Genomic DNA, 18,804 nt, shown 5'->3' on the forward strand with positions numbered 1-18,804 from the left:
CACAAACAAACCAAGATATAAAAAGAACAAGAAAGAGTATTGTATTAGGAACTGTGAACTTCTGTTAAGGCTAGTTTGTTTTTAAAGAAGTAAATTTACCTTTCCAGGCTACAGATACATTATTCCCCTCCACGTTCTCTATGATCCAGTCATACTAGCCTACTTATTGTTACATACTTAAACCCTCTCTCTGTCTCTCTTTGCCTCTCTGTCTCTCTCCCCCTGCCTCTTTCTCTTCCCCCCCTCTTCCTGTCTCTCTCCCCCCGCCCCGTCTCTCTCCCCCTTCTGTCTCTGCTCTCTGTCTCTCTCTCTCTCCACCCCTCCTCTGCCTCTCTCTCTCCCCCTTCTCTCCCTCTCTCTCTCTCACCCCCCCTCTCCCCGCTCTGTCTCTGTGTCTCTACTCTGTCTCTCTCTGTCTCCACCTCTTCTCTGCCTCTCTCTCTCCATGTCTCTCCTCCCCCTCCCCCCTCTCTGTCTCTTCTCTTCCCCCCCCCACCCCATCTGTCTCTCTCCTATCTTCCCTCCCTCCCTCCTCACCTGTGCCTCTCAGCATCCCTGGTTTTTCTCAAGCCTTTGCTCAAGCCCCACCTTCTGCAGGAGGCCTTTCTTCTCTCCCTATAGTGCCTTGCCTAGAGACAGCTGGTGGCACGGTGAAGAACAGTGAGCCTGGAATTGGTAATCTCTGAGTTAAATGCTGCCACAGATGCGTCCTAACTGTGTGACCGCTTAATTTCTCCCAGCTTCAGTTTCCTCATGGATGGAGATAAGAGCAGCATGTGCTTCTCAAGGCTGTTGTGAGGATACAACAGGGTAACATCTGTTACAATGCTTTGCAAAATGCTGCTTTTCATGACTGTTATTCTTTTTCTCCAAAATCGCCTTCCACTGTGTCCTGAATGTGGCTATGTGTGTGCTACTGCCTCCCCACGAGAATGCCAGATTTGAGAGGGCAAGGACTGTTTTACCTTTAGTGACAGGCCAAATGTGGGGTGGGAAGTGTGAGAGGGAAGGAGGGCTGGACAGAGAAGCAAATCAAGGTTGGCCGACTTTGTGATTTAATGTGACCAGCTCCTAGGGTAGAATTCACTGCCACTCTCCCCACCTCTGTACTGCTGCCTTTGGCAGACGTTGTAAACTACTAGCATCTGATAAAAGCACATTAAATCAGCTGTCTACTAAGATGTGGCCTCTTGCTAAAGGTGACTCACTTCTTTATCTTCCAGTGAAAAGAATCTAAACTCCCAGGATTTCTATTGTCTGTGAGATTATGCAGTAAATCATACAAATATGCTTATAAATGAAGGTAAGAGAGAGATCCTAGAGAAAATGAAAAGAGGCTGGCTAAATTAAGGAAGACGAAAAGAAAAAGGGCAGACAGGGAGTCGACCAGTTTGAAAAATGCTCAGGGGCCATATGTAGGATTCAGGCCAGAAAGGAACCACCCAGTGAAAACTCGGTGGAATGTTCTACTACCAAACGCAGGCACAAACTGAAAGGAGACAGAAAATGCAGATCTGTGCCTGACAAGGAAGCTTCAGGGGTCTCAGACCATCAGCCACCTCTATCACACATAGCTCCAAAACCCAGAAGTCAGAATGCCAGAAATTAAAGTCAAAATGGTGGCCTATAATGGTCTGAATTTCCTTCTCCCTTAAACAAACAACAAATCAGGACACCACTTTGCTCTTCTCCACGTCTTTGCTATGCCTCCTGTTTTCTAAGATCTTTCAAAAGTCACTCCAAGGGACTCAGCAATCACATCTGCAAAGTCTTTCAGTACCAGAAGGTGTGATTCATCTGAATCTAGTGACCTGAATTCATTAAGGGCATCAAGTGCTCTCTGCCTCCCTGCTTATCTTGGCCATCAATACCCTCCTGGCCATTTTCTCTTGGTCCAACCCAGTCCAAAGAATATTCATTCTCTTTGCCAGAGAAGACAAGCAAACTACAGGTTCAGCAACTTTGCCTTCTGTCACATCATCATGATCCCATCTACCTGAAGCTCTCTCTTCTCCTTGGGTCTCTTCTCAAGCCTCAGCATACTCTGGGCTTGGGCTCCTGACACTATACTGATAGTCCTTTCTACTCACCTCCTACCTCTTGTCCTTCCATCTATCTACTGTATATTTTAAAAAACCTGAGCTAGGGAGCTCCCTGTACATCACATGTGTCTATTTAGACAACACTCTTTGCCTCTTCATCAGAACCATTTCTCTGTGTGTTTAGAGATTTCATTTTTTAAAAAAAAATGTCTTAAATTTATTTATTTAATAGTTTTAGTTTTCAGCATTGATTTCCACAAGAGTTTGAATTACAAATTTTCTCCCCATTTCTACCCTCCCCCCCACTCCAAGATGGCATATATTTTGATTGCCCTGTTCCCCAGTCAGCCCTCCCTTCTGTCACCCCATTCTCCCCCATCCCCTTTTCCCTTTCTTGTAGGGCAAGACAGATTTCTACGCCCCATTGCCTGTATAGCTTATTTCCTACTTACATGTAAAAACTTTTTTTTTGAACATCTTCTTTTAAAACTTTGAATTCCAAATTCTCTCCCTTCTTCCCTCCCCATCCACCCTCCCTAACAAGGCAAGCAATTCAACATAGGCCACATGCATATCATTATGTGAAACCCTTCCACAATACTCATGTTGTGAAAGACTAACTATATTTTGCTCCTTCCCATCCTATCCCTCTTTATTCAGTTTTCTCCCTTAACCTTGTCCCCTTTCAAAAGTGTTTGCTTTTGATTACCTCCTCCCCCTATCTGTCCTCCCTTCTACTGTCCCCCCCTTTTTATCTCCTTCCTCCTTCTTTCCTGTGGAGTAAGATACCCAATTGAGTGTGTATGTTATTCCCTCCTCAGGTCAAATCCAACGAGAGCAAGATTCACTCATTCCCCCTCACCTGCCCCCTCTTCCCTTCCAACCGAACTGCTTTTTCTTGCCACTTTTATGTGAGATAATTTACCCCATTCTAGCTCTCCCTTTCTCCCTCTCTCAATATATTCCACTCTCATCCCTTAATTTGATTTTATTTTTTTTAGATATCATCCCTTCGTATTCAACTCACCCTATGCTCTCGGTCTATATATACGTATATTCCCTTCAGCTACCCTAATACAGAGGTCTCATGAATTATACACATCATCTTTCCATGTAAGAATGTATGCAAGATAGTTCAACTTTAGTAAATCCCTTATGATTTCTCTTTCTTGTTTACCTTTTCATGCTTCTCTTGATTCTTGTGTTTGAAAGTCAAATTTTCTATTCAGCTCCGGTCTTTTCACTGAGAAAGCTTGAAAGTCCTCTATTTTATTGAAAGTTCATATTTTGCCTTGGAGCATTATACTCAGTTTTGCTGGGTAGGTGATTCTTGGTTTTAATCCTAGTTCCACTGACCTCGAGAATATCATATTCCAAGCCCTTCGATCCTTTAATGTAGAAGCTGCTAGATCCTGGGTTATTCTGATTATGTTTCCACAATACTCAAATTGTTTCTTTCTGGCTGCTTGCAGCATTTTCTCCTTCATCTGGCAGCTCTTGAATTTGGCGACAATATTCCTAGGAGTTTTCTTTTTGGGATCTTTTTCAGGAGGTGATGGATGGATTCTTTCAATTTCTATTTTACCCTCTGGCTCTAGAATATCAGGGCAGTTCTTGATAATTTCTTGAAAGATGATATCTAGGCTCTTTTTTTTTTTATCATGGCTTTCAGGTAGTCCAATAATTTTTAAATTATCTCTCCTGGATCTATTTTCCAGGTCAGTGGTTTTTCCAATGAGATATTTCACATTGTCTTCATTTTTTCATCCCTTTGGTTCTGTTTTATAATATCTTGATTTCTCATAAAGTCACTAGCTTCTACTTGCTCCAATCTAATTTCTAAGGTAGTATTTTCTTCAGTGGTATTTTGGACTTCCTTTTCCATTTGGCTAACTCTGCCTTTCAAGGCATTCTTCTCCTCATTGGCTTTTTGGAGCTCTTTTGCCATTTGCATTAATATATTTTTTAAGGTGTTATTTTCTTCAGTATTTTTGGGGTCTCCTTTAGCAAGTCACTGACTTGTTTTTCATGGTTTTCTCGCATCCTTCTCATTTCTCTTCCCAATTTTTCCTCTACTTCTCTAACTTGCTTTTCCAAATCCTTTTTGAGTTCTTCCATGGCCTGACACCAGTTTATGTTTTTCTTGGAGGCTTTTGATGTAGGCTGTTTGACTTTGTTGACTTCTTCTGGCTCTATGTTTTGGTCTTCTTTGTCACCAAAGAAAGATTCCAAAGTCTGAGTCTGAATCTGAGTCCGTTTTTGCGGCCTGGCCATGTTCCCAGCCAATGACTTGACCCTTGAGTTTTCCAGTGGGGTATGACTGCTTGTGGAGTACAGAGTACTTTGTCCCAAGCTTGAGGGACTGTGCTGTTGTTTTCAGAGCTATTTCTACACAGCAGGCTCTGCCACACCAGCAGTCTTCCTCCCACAAGAACCGCCAACCCTGACCGAGACTCAGATCTAAGCAGGCTCTGCACTCCCGCTCTGATCTGCCACTTAATTCCTCCCAGCAGGTGGGCCTGGGGCCAGAAGCAACTGCAGCTGCAGCTCTGTAAGCAGCCTCAGAGCTGCACTACCTCCACCACCCCTGGGGCGATGGCTACCGGGAACTCCTTTCACTCTGTCCCTGCAGTTTTTCCCATTAACCTTCTCTGTTGTCTTTGGTGTTTGTGGATTGAGAAGTCTGGTAACTGTCACAGCTCAATGTTTCAGGGCGCTACGGCCTGTTCTGCCCGGCTCCTGGTCTGGTTGGTCCGGGCGTGGCCCATGCTGGGCTCTGCTCCATTCCGCTCCCAGCATGGTGCAATACACCTTATCCAGCGACCATCCAGGCTGTCCTGGGCTGGAGCCCTGCTTCCCTCTGCTATTTCATGTGTTCTGCAGTTCTAGAATTTGTTCAGAGCCATTTTTATAGGTGTTTGGAGGGTCCTGGGGGAGAGCTTTAGGCAAGTCCCTGCTTTCCAGCCACCATCTTGGCTCTGCCCCCTAGAAATTTCATTTTTAAGTTTCCTATCCTTCCTGGGAGGAATGTGCTTCTAGAAGTCTGGTCTGCTGGATCCCACCTAGCCTTCTTCTGAAACCTCTGAAACCAATTCTCCTCAAATCTATAGCGTCTGCCAAACTATGACTGGCTTTTCCCTTGTCTATTACAGACTTGGAAACAGAGTTGTTAATTCCCACCAAATCTGCCCTGGAAATGGTGCTCTGATTACTGCTAAGAGTCAGGGAACAGGGCAGATTCAATGGCTCTTACCCTTATACCACATACGGAAATGTCCAAGCATCCTTATAGAGACCACCATTACAAATGCAGGACACAGCTCTGGTAGCCATGAGAGAGAGCACTGGACCTGGAGGCAGGAAGGCCTGAGATCAAATCCAGCCTCATACTAGCTGTGTGACCATGGGCAAGTCACTTACCCTCTTCTGTACAACAGGGATTATAACAGCATCTACCTCCCAGGGTGGTTGTAAGGACAAAATGAAAAATATTTGTAAAGTACTTTGAGAAACCTTAAAGTGCTACATCTAGGCTAGCTATTATTATTAGTCTGTAAATAGCACAGCTTCTCGTCCAGCTAGCTAACCTTTCCTATGAAGAGCAGGGTCTTGTAAAAGAACAGAAAATGCTTTTTCTTGGAGGAACTGATCTGGTCCTTTGGGGTGCTAGCTAGAGAAGAGAGGGGACCCTGACTATCCTAACAGTCAAGTCACGGCGAAAGAGGACAAAGAAGGGGTGTGGGCACAAAACAAAGAAACCCCATCACGGACTTGACCGCATCCGTGACCCCCAGAGAGCAGTCCTTCAAGATTTTATTTCCACAACAGGAAGGAAGAAGCAAAGGACAGACTCTGAGAAGGCCCTCCAAGGGTGGAGTTAAAGCCAATCTCAGGCATCGCTTGGTAGATCTGAAGCTTCATAACACTAAATTCTCCAGGAGTGATCAATGCCAATATTATATTGAGGCCTGCCAGATAATGCAGGGTATTTTTTGTACTATACCTCATTTGGGGGAAATCTATTTTGCCCTGGCGATAAGAAATTACAAGTATCATTGGAAAACAAAACATCTAGCCTATGTCATCATTCAAATGTTTGATTTTTTTATAATTCATAAAGTGAAAAACAATTTATAGTGTATTTATAAAATGTTTATTTGTTTGAACACTGTCTTAAAAATGCAAAGCCCTACAGAAATAGCTCCATATATTTGTCAGCTCCTGATCCTCCCTAATCTTGACTTATCTGGAAATAATAAAGCTCATAAAGCCAGCCATGAAGACTGATCTCCTTAAGTATTCTGGGTAAGGAATTTAACCACCTTTGGAACATTGTTTCTCAGATATAACTCTGATCTTATTCTCGAAGTATTCAACGTGATCAGCACGTTTCCAGTTTTCCCATTGTCCTTAACCTCCTTCTTTACAAACTGTTCCAAATGTCCACAGTTGAAGATTCCATTTGACTCAATATTCCATCTCCAGTCCTGTCTCTTGGTCTTCCTGGCTTTGGCAGTGCCCTCCTGGGTATGTGATAAGAAGAATGAGCCAAATTTCATCTACTTGCCAAAGTTGTCTGAAAGCCATCTGGGGGGTGAGGGGGGAGCACAATTTTATCAAACATCTTTCTGAGAAAATGGATCTTTTTTCTTTCCCAACTAAAATAAAATCACACAGTCCACTTGAATATCAATTAGTATTTGAGATATCAGATTATAAACTTCCAACTGAACACCACTCTGGCCCCCAAGATTCTTGAAAAGTCCATGGTTCCAAGGTATAAACACTCTCCATAAAATACAAGTTGTACTCAATATGCCAAAGGTGTCCGTCCGAAAGGCTATCCTTACTGAGTGGCTATTTAGTTTATCATTTTCATGGCCACAACTGGCTTTGGAGAGCTGGCTAGCCACCAAATCAAGACTATAGACACAAGGTCTTGGTAGCCCATGTAGTTGACTCTACAGAACCTCGAAGCACTCTGCCTGACACTTAGCAAAGAGGAGGTACTTGATAAATGTTTGTTGACTCTCAGGAAAGGCCTCTCAATCAGGCTCATTCATGTGGTTCCAACAATTAATGGTAGAAGGCAGACTCAGACATTCTTGCTGAAATATAGACACTTGCTATCTGGGTCCTTAAACACCAGTATGCAAACATCTCCTAAAACTGGTTCTAAACAAACTGTCACATGCATCAATTCTGAGACTGCATCTCCCTATCTCACCCAGACTATAAAACCAAGGCCACCTGAGGGCTTGAGCCTACCACGGATCGGTGTAGAAGCTTTTAACCTGCTCCAAATGTTCTTCTTTAGGGAGCCCAGTGACCCCTCCCACCCCCCACTTCCTGGGGCTCCTGATACTGGTGCTGGACTTAGGGCACTCAACCGGCTTAGGTGACTGATGGCTAGAACTCCCAAGGTCAAGGGATATGCTGCCAACTTTGGCCTCCCTACCAGCTGGGATTATACGACTGCTATCCACCACCATGCTTGGAATACTAGATGACATTTTAAGTAAAAGTGAGATATCATCTTCTCAGAACCATGCCTACATGAACTGCATCAAAAATGCGAATGAAGTGAACTGGAAGAAAGACATCAAAATATCCTTAAAAATTCCACAAATAAACTACTCGAACCAGAGCATCACCACAGACTGAGCTATTGCTCACAACTGTCCAGATATAACACTGATCCAGAAAAACAGAACATTTTCAAATACATGTTGCTCAAATGTCCAAGCTAAAAGAAAAGTGTTCAAAACAGAGGCCTAGTGACAGAAATCAGAACTGTATGAGAACAAAGTGAGGTACATTCACCCCTTTCATGCTGTTACTGGAGTCGTCCTGAAGATGATCTCAACTAAGTCTGAAAAAGATAAGCTTAAAATTCAACACTCTCATTCAATTACAAAGAACACTTGCAATAATTCATAGAACATTAACTTCAAAAAAAGAAAACCTCCGGACAGTGACTTGTCTCAGGACCATTTCTAGTTAAACTCCACAGAAAAGGTGAGAAGTTGCTCATCAAAGCCACTGACATCCCATAATGCTCACAGAGATACACCATTCTTTACAAAAGCCATCATTTCTTTTGATCCCAACAACTGTCTGTCATTGGAAGCAAACACTCGGGGAAATGTTTACTCCCCTTTCACTCAGAGAAGTTAAGCCATTGGGCAACAGCTAGCAAATGACTATCCGAGGTGGGTACAGAGCCCAGGTCTCTGACTCCAAATCTGCTCTGTCCACAAGACTTGCTGCCTTGATTAAAGTTGAAGGAGAGGGGCAGGGGAAGAGGAGCAAGGAGAGAACTGGGAAGGAAAAGGGCCACCAGATGTACTATCAGAGCTTTGCTAGCCATCTCCACTCTCACAAGGAAAGAAACAGCACCCAACGCTCAGAAATGATGCATTTTTTCTCCAGTCCTCAGAACCTGCAATTGCACGTTAGAAATATGTGTCAACTTGGAAACTGATGCCAAAATGAACAGGCCAGTTAGATTCTTCGGCTCTAGGGTTATCCAGCAAGGACCTTGAAGACACATGCCAGATGCCTCCTTGCCCACATCTTGTCAAACCCTGACTCTCACTGCAGAGGGGCCTCCCCACCTCTTCCACTTGGAGTTACAGTCAAATCAACACTAAGAATGTCTAGGTACAAACTCTTAACTTTGTGTGTACTAAGAACCTATTAGCAGATCCCCAGGTCCCGATTACTAAATGCTTCCTCTCCTGGAGTACCATAATGCAGGTGTTCTATGAAGGACAAATGCTTTCAATCTGACCATTCTACCTGCATAAACCTGGTACTAAATTCTCTCTCATTTTACCGAAGATGCCAGCTCCAAACAGCATTCTAGAGTTCAGGTTTCACAATACCTACGAGACTCAGCTATAGTAAAAGCAGCAAGATTTATTCCATTGGCTTTCCAGTAACTGAAGCTGTGAATCCCAGAGCTGGAAGGGACTATGGCCAAACTGTATCATCCCTACAAAACCCTCAGGAGCTCATCATCTAGCCTGTGCTTGAAGACCTCAAGGGAGGAAGGGCCCAGGGCCTCCAGAGGCTCCCCCACTGCACAGAGGAGCAGCCCTCATTCTCAGGGAGTGCTCGAACCAACAACAGGTGCCTGAGCTGTTCTATTCTAGAAGGTGATCACAGTATTAGGAACCCAATTACCCTGAATCTGTGAACAAAAGCTGTTCCACAGTTTCTCCCAAAGGCCAAGCATATACCCCTTACTTCCCAACATGGCTGGGTTCAGCAAATGCAAATATACTTTTTAAATCAAAGCAAAATATAAAACACAAAGGTAAAATTATTGCTAGTTATAAGCTCTTCAAGGGCAGAGTTTCTCTCATTTATTTATGTCCCACAGGCTCTAAGAATGCCTTGGTGCTCAAAGAAGTTGGCTGAATGAATGCTGAAAATATGCAGCCTCTTCCAAATAGGAAGGGTCTGGGGACTAACATTCCAGATGAGCTCCGCCATGAATACCTTCCATTATTAGAATCCCAATAACAGTTTTAGGAGATTCTTCATGTTAATCTTCTAAGAAAACCTTATTTTGTTTGAGATATTCCTGAGTTTGAACCTAAGCGCTTGAATGGACCTCAGAGTTCTATGGTCCAATCCATTCATTTTACTGATGAGACCCAGAAGACAAAATGCTTTGCCCGATATCATGCAGAGAGTTAAGGAAGGACGTAGGATTAGAACCCAGGTCTCTTGACTCAGTCAGGCAACAAACATTTCGTAAGCACTTACCACCTGCCAGGCACTCTGCTAAGCCCTGATGACACAAGCAAGGTAAAACAAAACAAAAAGAGTGAGTCCTTGTCCTCGGGGAGCATACCTTCTAATGGAGAAGACACAAGTACAAAATAGACAGCTGATAAAGATAACCTACAAGAAGAAGGTGTCAGCAGCTGGGACAACAGGGAAAGGGCAGGGAAAGAAAGGTGTTATCTGAGCTCCATCCTCGAGAAAGCCAGGGGACCTGCAAGAGAGGCAAAGGGCATCCCAGGCAGGGGCGGCCCCTGCAAAGGTCTGGATCTGGCAGTGGAGGAGGAACTGTAAGGAAGCCTGGCCACTGGATCACAGAGTGTGTGGAGAGGGCCTAGTGGGGGGGGGGGGGGCATGAGTTGCAGGGATCCAGGAAGTAGTCAGGTGATGAACAGCTCAGGTTATATTTGGCTCTGGAGGTAGCAGGGAGCCTCTGGAGCTCACCGAGCAGGGGGTGACATTCACAGACCTCTAACTTAGAAAAAGCAGCTTGGCAGCTGGAGTCAGGCAGCTCCTGTAGGCATCCAGCCGAGAAGCAAGCAGGGCCTGGACCAGGCGGTGGCTGTGGGAGCAGAGGAAGGGCCACGGACAAGACTCCCACTTCTCCTACTACACCACACATTGCGCCCCTCTGCAAACCTTAGGCAGGGAGTTGTGTGGCAAAGTGGAAGGAGCCTTAGACCTGAAATCGCAGGACCTGCTGCTGACCAGCTGGCATGGCCTTAGGCAGCTCACTGCCCTTTCTAGGTCTCAGTTTTTCTCATCTGTAAAATGAGGGAGCTGGACTGGATGGGCTGTAAGGCCTCTTCCATCTTTAAAGCTGACTATGACATTTAACATAAGGTAGCCTTTTCTTGGTAATTAGTGCCAGGGCATCATGCCCGCTGCCTCTCTAATGCAGGCAGTGCTTCCAGGTAATCTCCAAGGTCCCTGTGGCCTGCAGAGCCTAGACTAGGAACTGGTGGTGCTTTAAACAGATGCTCTCAAACAAGCCCCTTTGTTCAGTGACAGGCTGGTTTTTGGGAGTGGAAGAAACTCCACTAAGCTTGACTTGCTTCACTGAGCTGAAGTGGGTTTTGACTGATTACCTTTAACAAGCAGCTTGTCTCTCACAGACACTCTCCGAGTGGAGTCCGAGGCTGGGCCGGATGGGCGGGATCCTTTGAGGCCCTCATCCTTCTTCAATTTGCTCGCCAATGTGAGCATTACTGCTATCTTTACCCTGGAACAGAGAGAAGGGCAAAACAAGGTGAATTAAGGTCAAGTATTAAAGATTTACAGGTTTCCTATAATGACAGGAGCGGTGGGCCTCATGTAGCAAGAACACAAGGAGAGCCTCAGCGATAAAATTCCTATGACCATAATGCAGCCTCAAGAGACCTACATTAACCACCTGGAAGGAGGATGGGCTTGTGGCCGTCAGAAGAGATCATAGAAAGGTCTCTACCACTGCCTCTGACCACTATCAGCCACGAGGATCCTCTTATCAGGGGCTCCCTTCCTCTTACCAGCTTTCTGCCGAATGTCCCCTCTATAAAGTATCTACTTCAGGCAACAGCACCCAAAATAACTTCTCCCAACAGGAACATAGAGAACCACCTAGAGGTGACTGAAGTCCTATCTGCCATCTAAGGTTAAGGACACACAAGCACAGCCTGATAGAAGCTCTAGCTTCCACCCATATGCTAACACAGAGCTCTGAAGAGCTACCAGGTGTACATGGAAAGGCAAATTTCAATCAAGGGAATTGGCAGAGTTAACGCTCATTTCCTCTGGCTAACATTTTTACATGTATTTCTGCTGGCTACATGGATAGTATTGAGGAGCCATCCCCAGGTCAAGCCCCATTGGTAGACAGAGTAGGCAGGGGCAGGGAGGAGAGGAGACAGAAGCAGGAAGCCAAGGCTGCGGCCATAGCCCTGCGGGCTCACTGTCAGCATTAGCAGGCCGAAGCTCCATTGAAGGCTTTTTACCTAAACAGGAAATTTAAAATGCTTTTATAGAAAAATCCTATCTAGGCCCTCATGAAGAATCACTTCCCATTTAAGGAAAACAACTAAGGACAAATGATAGCTTTTCAGATATGATGTTTCTCAAAGTTTAAAGTATAACTAAGTACACTGAACATAGTCTATCCTGTCTTAATATGAAAAGACAACTAGGAGGGAATTTTGTGTTGTAAAATCTAAGTTCCCTTTGGCTGGAGAGGGAACTCCTTTCTTCTCATCGTACAGTCAGAGGCAGGAAGACGACACTTTATGAGTCAAGTGGATCGTGTGACAACTTTTACCTTGGCCACCTCCTTCCTCCCTCTACCCTCCCATCGCCCTAGCAGCCCACTTCCCGAGGCTTGGGACAGCCCAGCATATCTGGAACCCCATGTGCGGCAGGCAGCACAGCTGAACAGACTTGCCAAGTGATAAACCAGAAGACAAAGACTGCCATGTACCTGTTTGTATAGTGATAACCATGATGACACACTTTATCCAATTAGAATTTAGTACTGGGACTCAAAATCAAACTCCTTCAGGACTACTACTTCAGTGGATATGAAGCCATACTGAGATAGAGAATCTCCATTAAAAAAATAACTGCCTGAGAAAATGAGAAGAGAGCGGACGGTCTCGTGGGAAAGGCCCAAGGCACTGTCCGAAGGGATAATGAAAGAAGTAGCCTTGAATTTCTTGCAGGATGTCTACACTCTGTCTCTACTTCTGCTCTCTTCGTAACGAGTGCTCCCTGAGGCTCTTTCCTCCCATAGCTTAAACTATCACCTCTAAGCAGATGATTCCCAAATCTTCATCTGGAGTCCTGAACTCTTTCCCAAATTCTATGATCATATTTCCAACTGCTTCCCAGACATCCCTGAGAGGTACATGGGGAGGGGAAGGAGCCAAAGCCTTGGAGGCAGGGGATCTGTCTGGATTTAAACCCCAGCTCTGCAGCCTGACCTGGTCAAGTCTCTGGCCTTACTGGCCTGCTATATGCTCACCTATAAAATGAGTGAGCTAGACAAAATGACCTCTAGATGTCCTTCCAGTTCTAGACCCTATCAGCTCCAACCCCAGGCCCCAACACCCGAAGCTCAACGTTTAAGCCCACATTTGTATTCCCTTTAAAATCTGATCATATTCCTAACAACTTTATATCTGTTGACAGATCTCTCAGAATCCATCACATTGAAAAGTGTGGTTATTTTTTACTCCCTTTCTGCCCACATTCCCATCTCACTGACTATTCTGCCACTACCACCCTACTTCTGGCTCTCATACCTTGCGTGGACTATTAGAAGGACTCCTCTGTGTCTCCTGCAATCCATCTTGCGGGACACTCTACGTAGCAAGGCTTCTGATCATATCATTCATCCTGCTCAAAAACTCTCACCTTGAACCAGCTGGGCACTAGATTAGAAATGAATTCAATCCAACAGACATTCATTAAACACCAGCTCTGAGAGGCCTTCTGTACCAGACAATGGAGGGGAGAGATACCAAGTTTAGAGAAGGCCCTAGTTCACTTTAGGGTGAGAAGAGGGCCAATGGGATACATTATCTAAGTGCTTTAGAGACTCAGAAAATGCAGTGTCATATGAGTTCCAAAGGAAAGAGGGTTGTTTTAGAATCAGGGAAATCATCTCAGAGAACATGACACTGAAGTTAGACCCAGAAAAGGATGAGCAGAACAGAGTGCCTGAAGAACTACGGACAGAGGTTCTCAATATTGCAGAGGAGGAAGCAACAACAACAAAAAAATCCCAGAGGAAAAGAAGAGCAAGAAAGCAAAATGGCCTCTGATGAGGCTTTACAAATAGCTAAAGAAAGAAGGACAGAAAAAGGCAAAGGAGAAAGGGAAAGGTATACCCAACTGAATGCAGAATTCCAGAGAACAGCAAGAAAAGAAGGTTTTCTTAAATAAGGAATATGAAAAAAATAGAAGAAAGCAACAAAGTAGGAAAGATGAGATCTCCTTGGGAAAAATAAGAGTTATTAAGGGAGAGTTTCATGCAAAAATGGGCATGATAAAAGACAAAAATAGTAAGGAGGGACTTAACAGAAGAAGAAGAGATGAAGAAGAGGGGCAAGAATACACAAAAGAACTATACAAGAGTAATTTTCACATCACTGATAACCATGATGATATAGTTACTAATCGAGAGCCAGACATTCCAGAGAATGAAGTCAAGTGGGCCTCCGGAAGCACTGCTAACAATAAGGCTGGTGGAGGTAACAGAATCCCAGACAAACTATTTAAAACCCTAAAAGATAATGCTGTTAAAGTGCCACACTTAAGATGTCAGCATATTTGGAAAACTCAACAGTGGCCACTGGAACAGGAAAGATCCATTTACATTCTAAACCTAAAGACAGACAATGCCAAGGAATGTTCAAATTACCAAACAACTGTGTTCATTTCATATACCAGCAAGGTTATGCATAAGATTCTGCAAGCCAGGCTTCAGCAACATGTGTACCAAGAATTACCAGAAGAGTAGTTTGGTTTTTGAAGAGGCAGAGGAACTAGAGACCAAATTGCCAACATTGGTTGGATTGTGGAGAAAACAACGGGGTTCCAGAAAAACATTGCTTCATTGACTACACTAAAGCCATTCACTGTGTGAATCACAACAAAATGTGGCAAGTCCTCAAAGAGATGGGAGTGCCAGATCATCTTGTAGGTCAAGAAGCAACAGTTAAAACCAAACGTGGAACAATTGATGAGTTTAAGATTGGAAAAAGAGTACAAGGCTATATATTGTCATCTTATTTATTTAACTTGTAGGTAGAATACATCATGGGAAATGCCAGGCTGGACAAATGGAAAGCTGGAACTAAGCTTTGCTAGGAGAAATACCAACAATCTCAGATACACACATACTGCTTTGATGGCAGAAAGTGAAGAGGAATTAAGGAGCCTCTTGATGAGGGTGAAAGAGGAGAGTGTAAAAGTTGGCTTGAAGCTTAACATTAAAAAAAAAAACAAAACACAACTGAGATCATGGCAACTGCTCCCATCACTTCCTGTCAAATAGAGGGAGAAGGGAAGCAGTGTCAGATTTTATATCCTTGGACTCAACAATTACTGCAGACAGAAATTAAAAGACACTTGTTCTTTGGAAGGAAAACTATGACAAATCTGGACAGAATATTAAAAAGCAGAGATATCAGCTTTCCAGAAAGGTCTGTATAGTCAAAGCTGTGGTTTTTCCAGTAGCAATGTAGGGCTGTGAGAGTTGGGACTATACAGAAAGCTGAGTGCTGCACAATTGATGCTTCCAAATTGTGACGCTGGAGGCGGCTTTTGAGAGTCTCTTGGATATCAAGGTGATCAAATCAGTTGATACTTAAAAGAAATTAATTCAGACTATACATTGTAAGGACAACTACTGAAGCCGAAGCTTAAATACTTTGGCCACATAATGGGAAAGCACCAGATGTTGGGAAAGATTGAAGGCAAAATGAGAAAGGGGCAGAGATGTCATGGAAGCAACAAATTATGAGCTTGGACGGACTTTGAGATATTGGGCGGGGGGCAGAGAAGGGAATGGTATGCTATGATCCATGGGGTCACAAAGAGTTGGACACAACCCTCTGAACAACGAGGAATCCACAAGGTAGAAAGGAATCAGGGGAGCATTCCAAATGCAAAGGCAAAAGAGCTTAACGATGTCAAACACATTCACAGGGCACAAGGGAGGCCAGCGGCCATGGAAGATAAGGCTAGCAAGGTAGACTGGCACAGAATGCAGAGGGTCTTAGAATGCCAGGCAGAGTGGCTTCAATCTTTTGGCAACAGAAAGCCACAGAAGAATTAGCAGGGTAGGGTTGAGGAAGAGGCTATTCTGATAGTGCAGGTAGATGGTAATAAGTGTAAGGTGGGAGCAGGGTGGAACAGGAATAGAAGGGAAGGGGCAGAGGCAAGAGATGTCACAGAGGTAGTGATAGGTAGAGTTAAAGGACAACAAAGAGTCAAAGGAAACAAACACAGAAGACAAAGAGACTAGAAGTGCCAGAGTCAAAAAAGTGGGAGGAAACAGAGAGAGAAAAACGAAAGCCAAGGGCAGACCCTAGAGAACACCATCTTAAGGTGATGGGACAAAGAAAAGTCAGCAAAGGATATAGTGAAGAGGAGAAACCAGTGAAGGCAGAGAAGGAATGGTCAGAGAAGTTGGAGGAGAACCAGAAAAATGTGATGTTTCTGAAACTAAAGAAAGAGACACTGTCCAGGAATGGATGATGGTCAATACCCTCAAAGGTCTCAGAGTTGAAGGATAAAGATAAAATGTGCATTAAATGCTTACTACAATAGAAGATGAAGACTGGAAAAAGTCCCTGCACTAGACGAATAGGTCACTAGGGACATTTTGTCAATTAATTGTTACAGAAATTTTAAAATTTCTTTGTATTATTCAGGACTCATGACCACTCCTCCTGCAAATTTTGGTAAACTAAAATAATGTCTTCATATTAACCTCACCTGGCCAAAACCTGTCCCATGGGATGTGAAAATGTACTTAGAGCCTTAAACATTCCTTAGGTAAGTAGCCAGAGGAAGACTCTCTCCACTCCCTGGCTCCTTTGGGACATTTGTTAAATCAGTCTATTTGTGAATCCTCTGTAGTTTAATCTGTAACCTCCGGTTAGTTTGCCTAGACAGTCTGTTGGACAATATTTGTTTCTGTGCAGGTGTAGGGCCCTCTAGGTCCTCAAGTAAAACCTGGACTCAATCAAAGGGCTGCACTTGATGACCTAGAGGGCTACATGTGGCCTTGAAGCTGCAGGTTCCCCACCCCTGCTTAGGGGCTGTATGTGTCTAAGTTCTACTTTTATTACACTGAATGAAGCATGGGATTACGGATCTATCTTCTCTAACCTTCATGGCCTAAGAGGAATGTACAAGATGACAACATGTAAATGAGTGACTTCTGTCACTCTGATGTCACTTTGCCTGGAAGTGGGCTTGTGAGACTCCCGATAGGGGTTCGGGGATTCTCTGAGGCCTGAACCAATGCTTGAGCATAAAAGAAAGCCTAGGTTTCTACCTCCACATTTCTGGGTTGCGGTGAATACATATTTGAATACACAGCACATGAACTCAGAGGGAGATATTTCTCTTGTAACAAATGTGGTGACTCAGATGAAATAGGCTGTAAGGTTGAATAGCCTGGGGCTTTCACTTCAGAAATTCTCTGAGGCACACAAAGGTATGTTCACTTGATGAATTTTGAAGGGGAAAACTCAGCCAGGCCATAAAGACCACCACCTCCTTACCCCAAAAGAAATTCCCAGAAAGGGAGGCAAATTTATCTTCTCTTTGTGTCCTGTATACTTCTATATATTCTTCCGTATTTTGTTTTTTGTCTCTTGCATTTGAATAATCAGTCTATTTAAACTTTGGGGATGGTTAGTTTGGTAGTCTCCCAGACATTCTGATGAGCAATGTGATTCAAGTGTCTAAAGCGAGAAACTCTGGGTTTTAACAGGTAGCACAAGACATGCCCCCCCAAACTTTGTGCCCTGTTTGCCTTAATACCGTATAGCAAAACAAACTCTTTTTTAAAACTTCATTTTCACGTAGGCACATAAGCAAGACGTTTGTCTGCGTGTTGTGGCCACTGTCTCTGGTTTGACCAGGGTGCTGACACTAGTTAAGTGGTCCTGGTTCAGTGGCTTTGATCTGGTAGAAAGCAGTGCAGTGGGTCAATCGGAGATGCCCTTTCCGGCCTGGTTCTGGTTCCAATCCAATGCTACTAAGGTCACAGGCTACAGGATCCTGGTAAGATGCATATCTGGCATTCATCTCAGTGTCATATTGAGGATAAGTCAGAAATCATCTGGGGAGCTCGTTCTTTCTGTTCCTGTCTCTGTTATCTATTTTACAGCATTGTTGCCACCACCCATGACAAAACTCTGGACTGACAATTTATTTCAAAGGGTTCACTAAATTGGTTCTATGAATGTGTTCAGTGATTCTGATATGGTAGAAAAATTTGGTCCCAAAATCATTCTCCTTTTGGGTCCCTCAGATTCTGGTTCAAATACTGGTGGTAAAATTTTTACTCCACAAAGTATGGGATCTAGTCAGTCTGTTTCTTCTAAATGGGTTGTTTCCTGGCTAATTGGGAAAAGATTCTTTTCAAGGAGTCCACATTATCTAAAGTCTACAGGGTGTCTCTAAAGTCTGGACACATAGGCAAAAAATGCATATTTTGAAATATCTGGAATATTAACAGACCTTAGCCCCCATGGCTTCTTTTTCTGGGGTCTGCTAAAGGAGAAGGTGTACTCAACGAAAATCACAGATGCAACACACTTGATTGAATGCATAAAGAATCAATGTGCCAAAACTGAAGGTAATGTGTAGTTATTACATCGAGTTCATGTGAATCTCACAGAACACATCAACCTCTGCATCACAAATGATGGAAATCACATTGAAGATGTTATTTGTTAATATTCCAATTAAATAAAATGTTGTTGAAAATTTCGTTCATTTCTTCAAAATACGGATTTTTGCCTATGTGTCCAGACTTTAGGAACACCTGGTAGTTGAAAAATCTTTCTGAAAATGTTTGGAAATGACTACTTCAGTATCCTTACCGAGCTCCCCAGAAATATCCTTTGATTTTAACATGTTACTCAGATTCAGTGTAGCTATAGAAAATCATTACCTTTTCCAATTGGCTTACAGATACATCTGGCAGAACCGGAGAATAAAAAATTCTGCCCTATATTTGAAAAACAGGCTGCCCAACAACTGGCTCTGGCACCCATCCCTACAGATGTATCTATGGGCTTTGGTAATCTTGTGCAAGTGAGGAGCTAGGGTCCAAACCAGACTCCCAGCAGAAAGCACCTCTCTAATTCTTCCCAGGAAAAAGGGGTGGGAGAGTAATAAATGGGAGCAAGTTTAGGGAGTTTAGAATAGTGGGGGAAACTATCCTCATGCCACTTATTTGATCTTAGCCTGC

The 18,804-nt window shown here is 43.7% G+C and overlaps 1 protein-coding gene across 1 annotated transcript in view; it reads right to left on the minus strand.

Annotated features, from left to right (window-relative positions):
• UBE2F (ubiquitin conjugating enzyme E2 F (putative)) overlaps positions 1–18,804 on the minus strand; it is a 125,154-nt gene that overhangs the window by 74,919 nt on the left and 31,431 nt on the right. The window contains exon 2 of the mRNA XM_036765811.1: positions 10,925–11,058. Coding sequence (XP_036621706.1) covers positions 10,925–11,042 — 118 coding nt within the window. The 5' untranslated portion in view covers positions 11,043–11,058. The remainder of the gene's footprint in view (positions 1–10,924; positions 11,059–18,804) is intronic.

Source organism: Trichosurus vulpecula, chromosome 7 (genome assembly GCF_011100635.1).
Source record: "Trichosurus vulpecula isolate mTriVul1 chromosome 7, mTriVul1.pri, whole genome shotgun sequence".
NCBI classification, from domain to species: Eukaryota; Metazoa; Chordata; class Mammalia; order Diprotodontia; family Phalangeridae; genus Trichosurus; species Trichosurus vulpecula.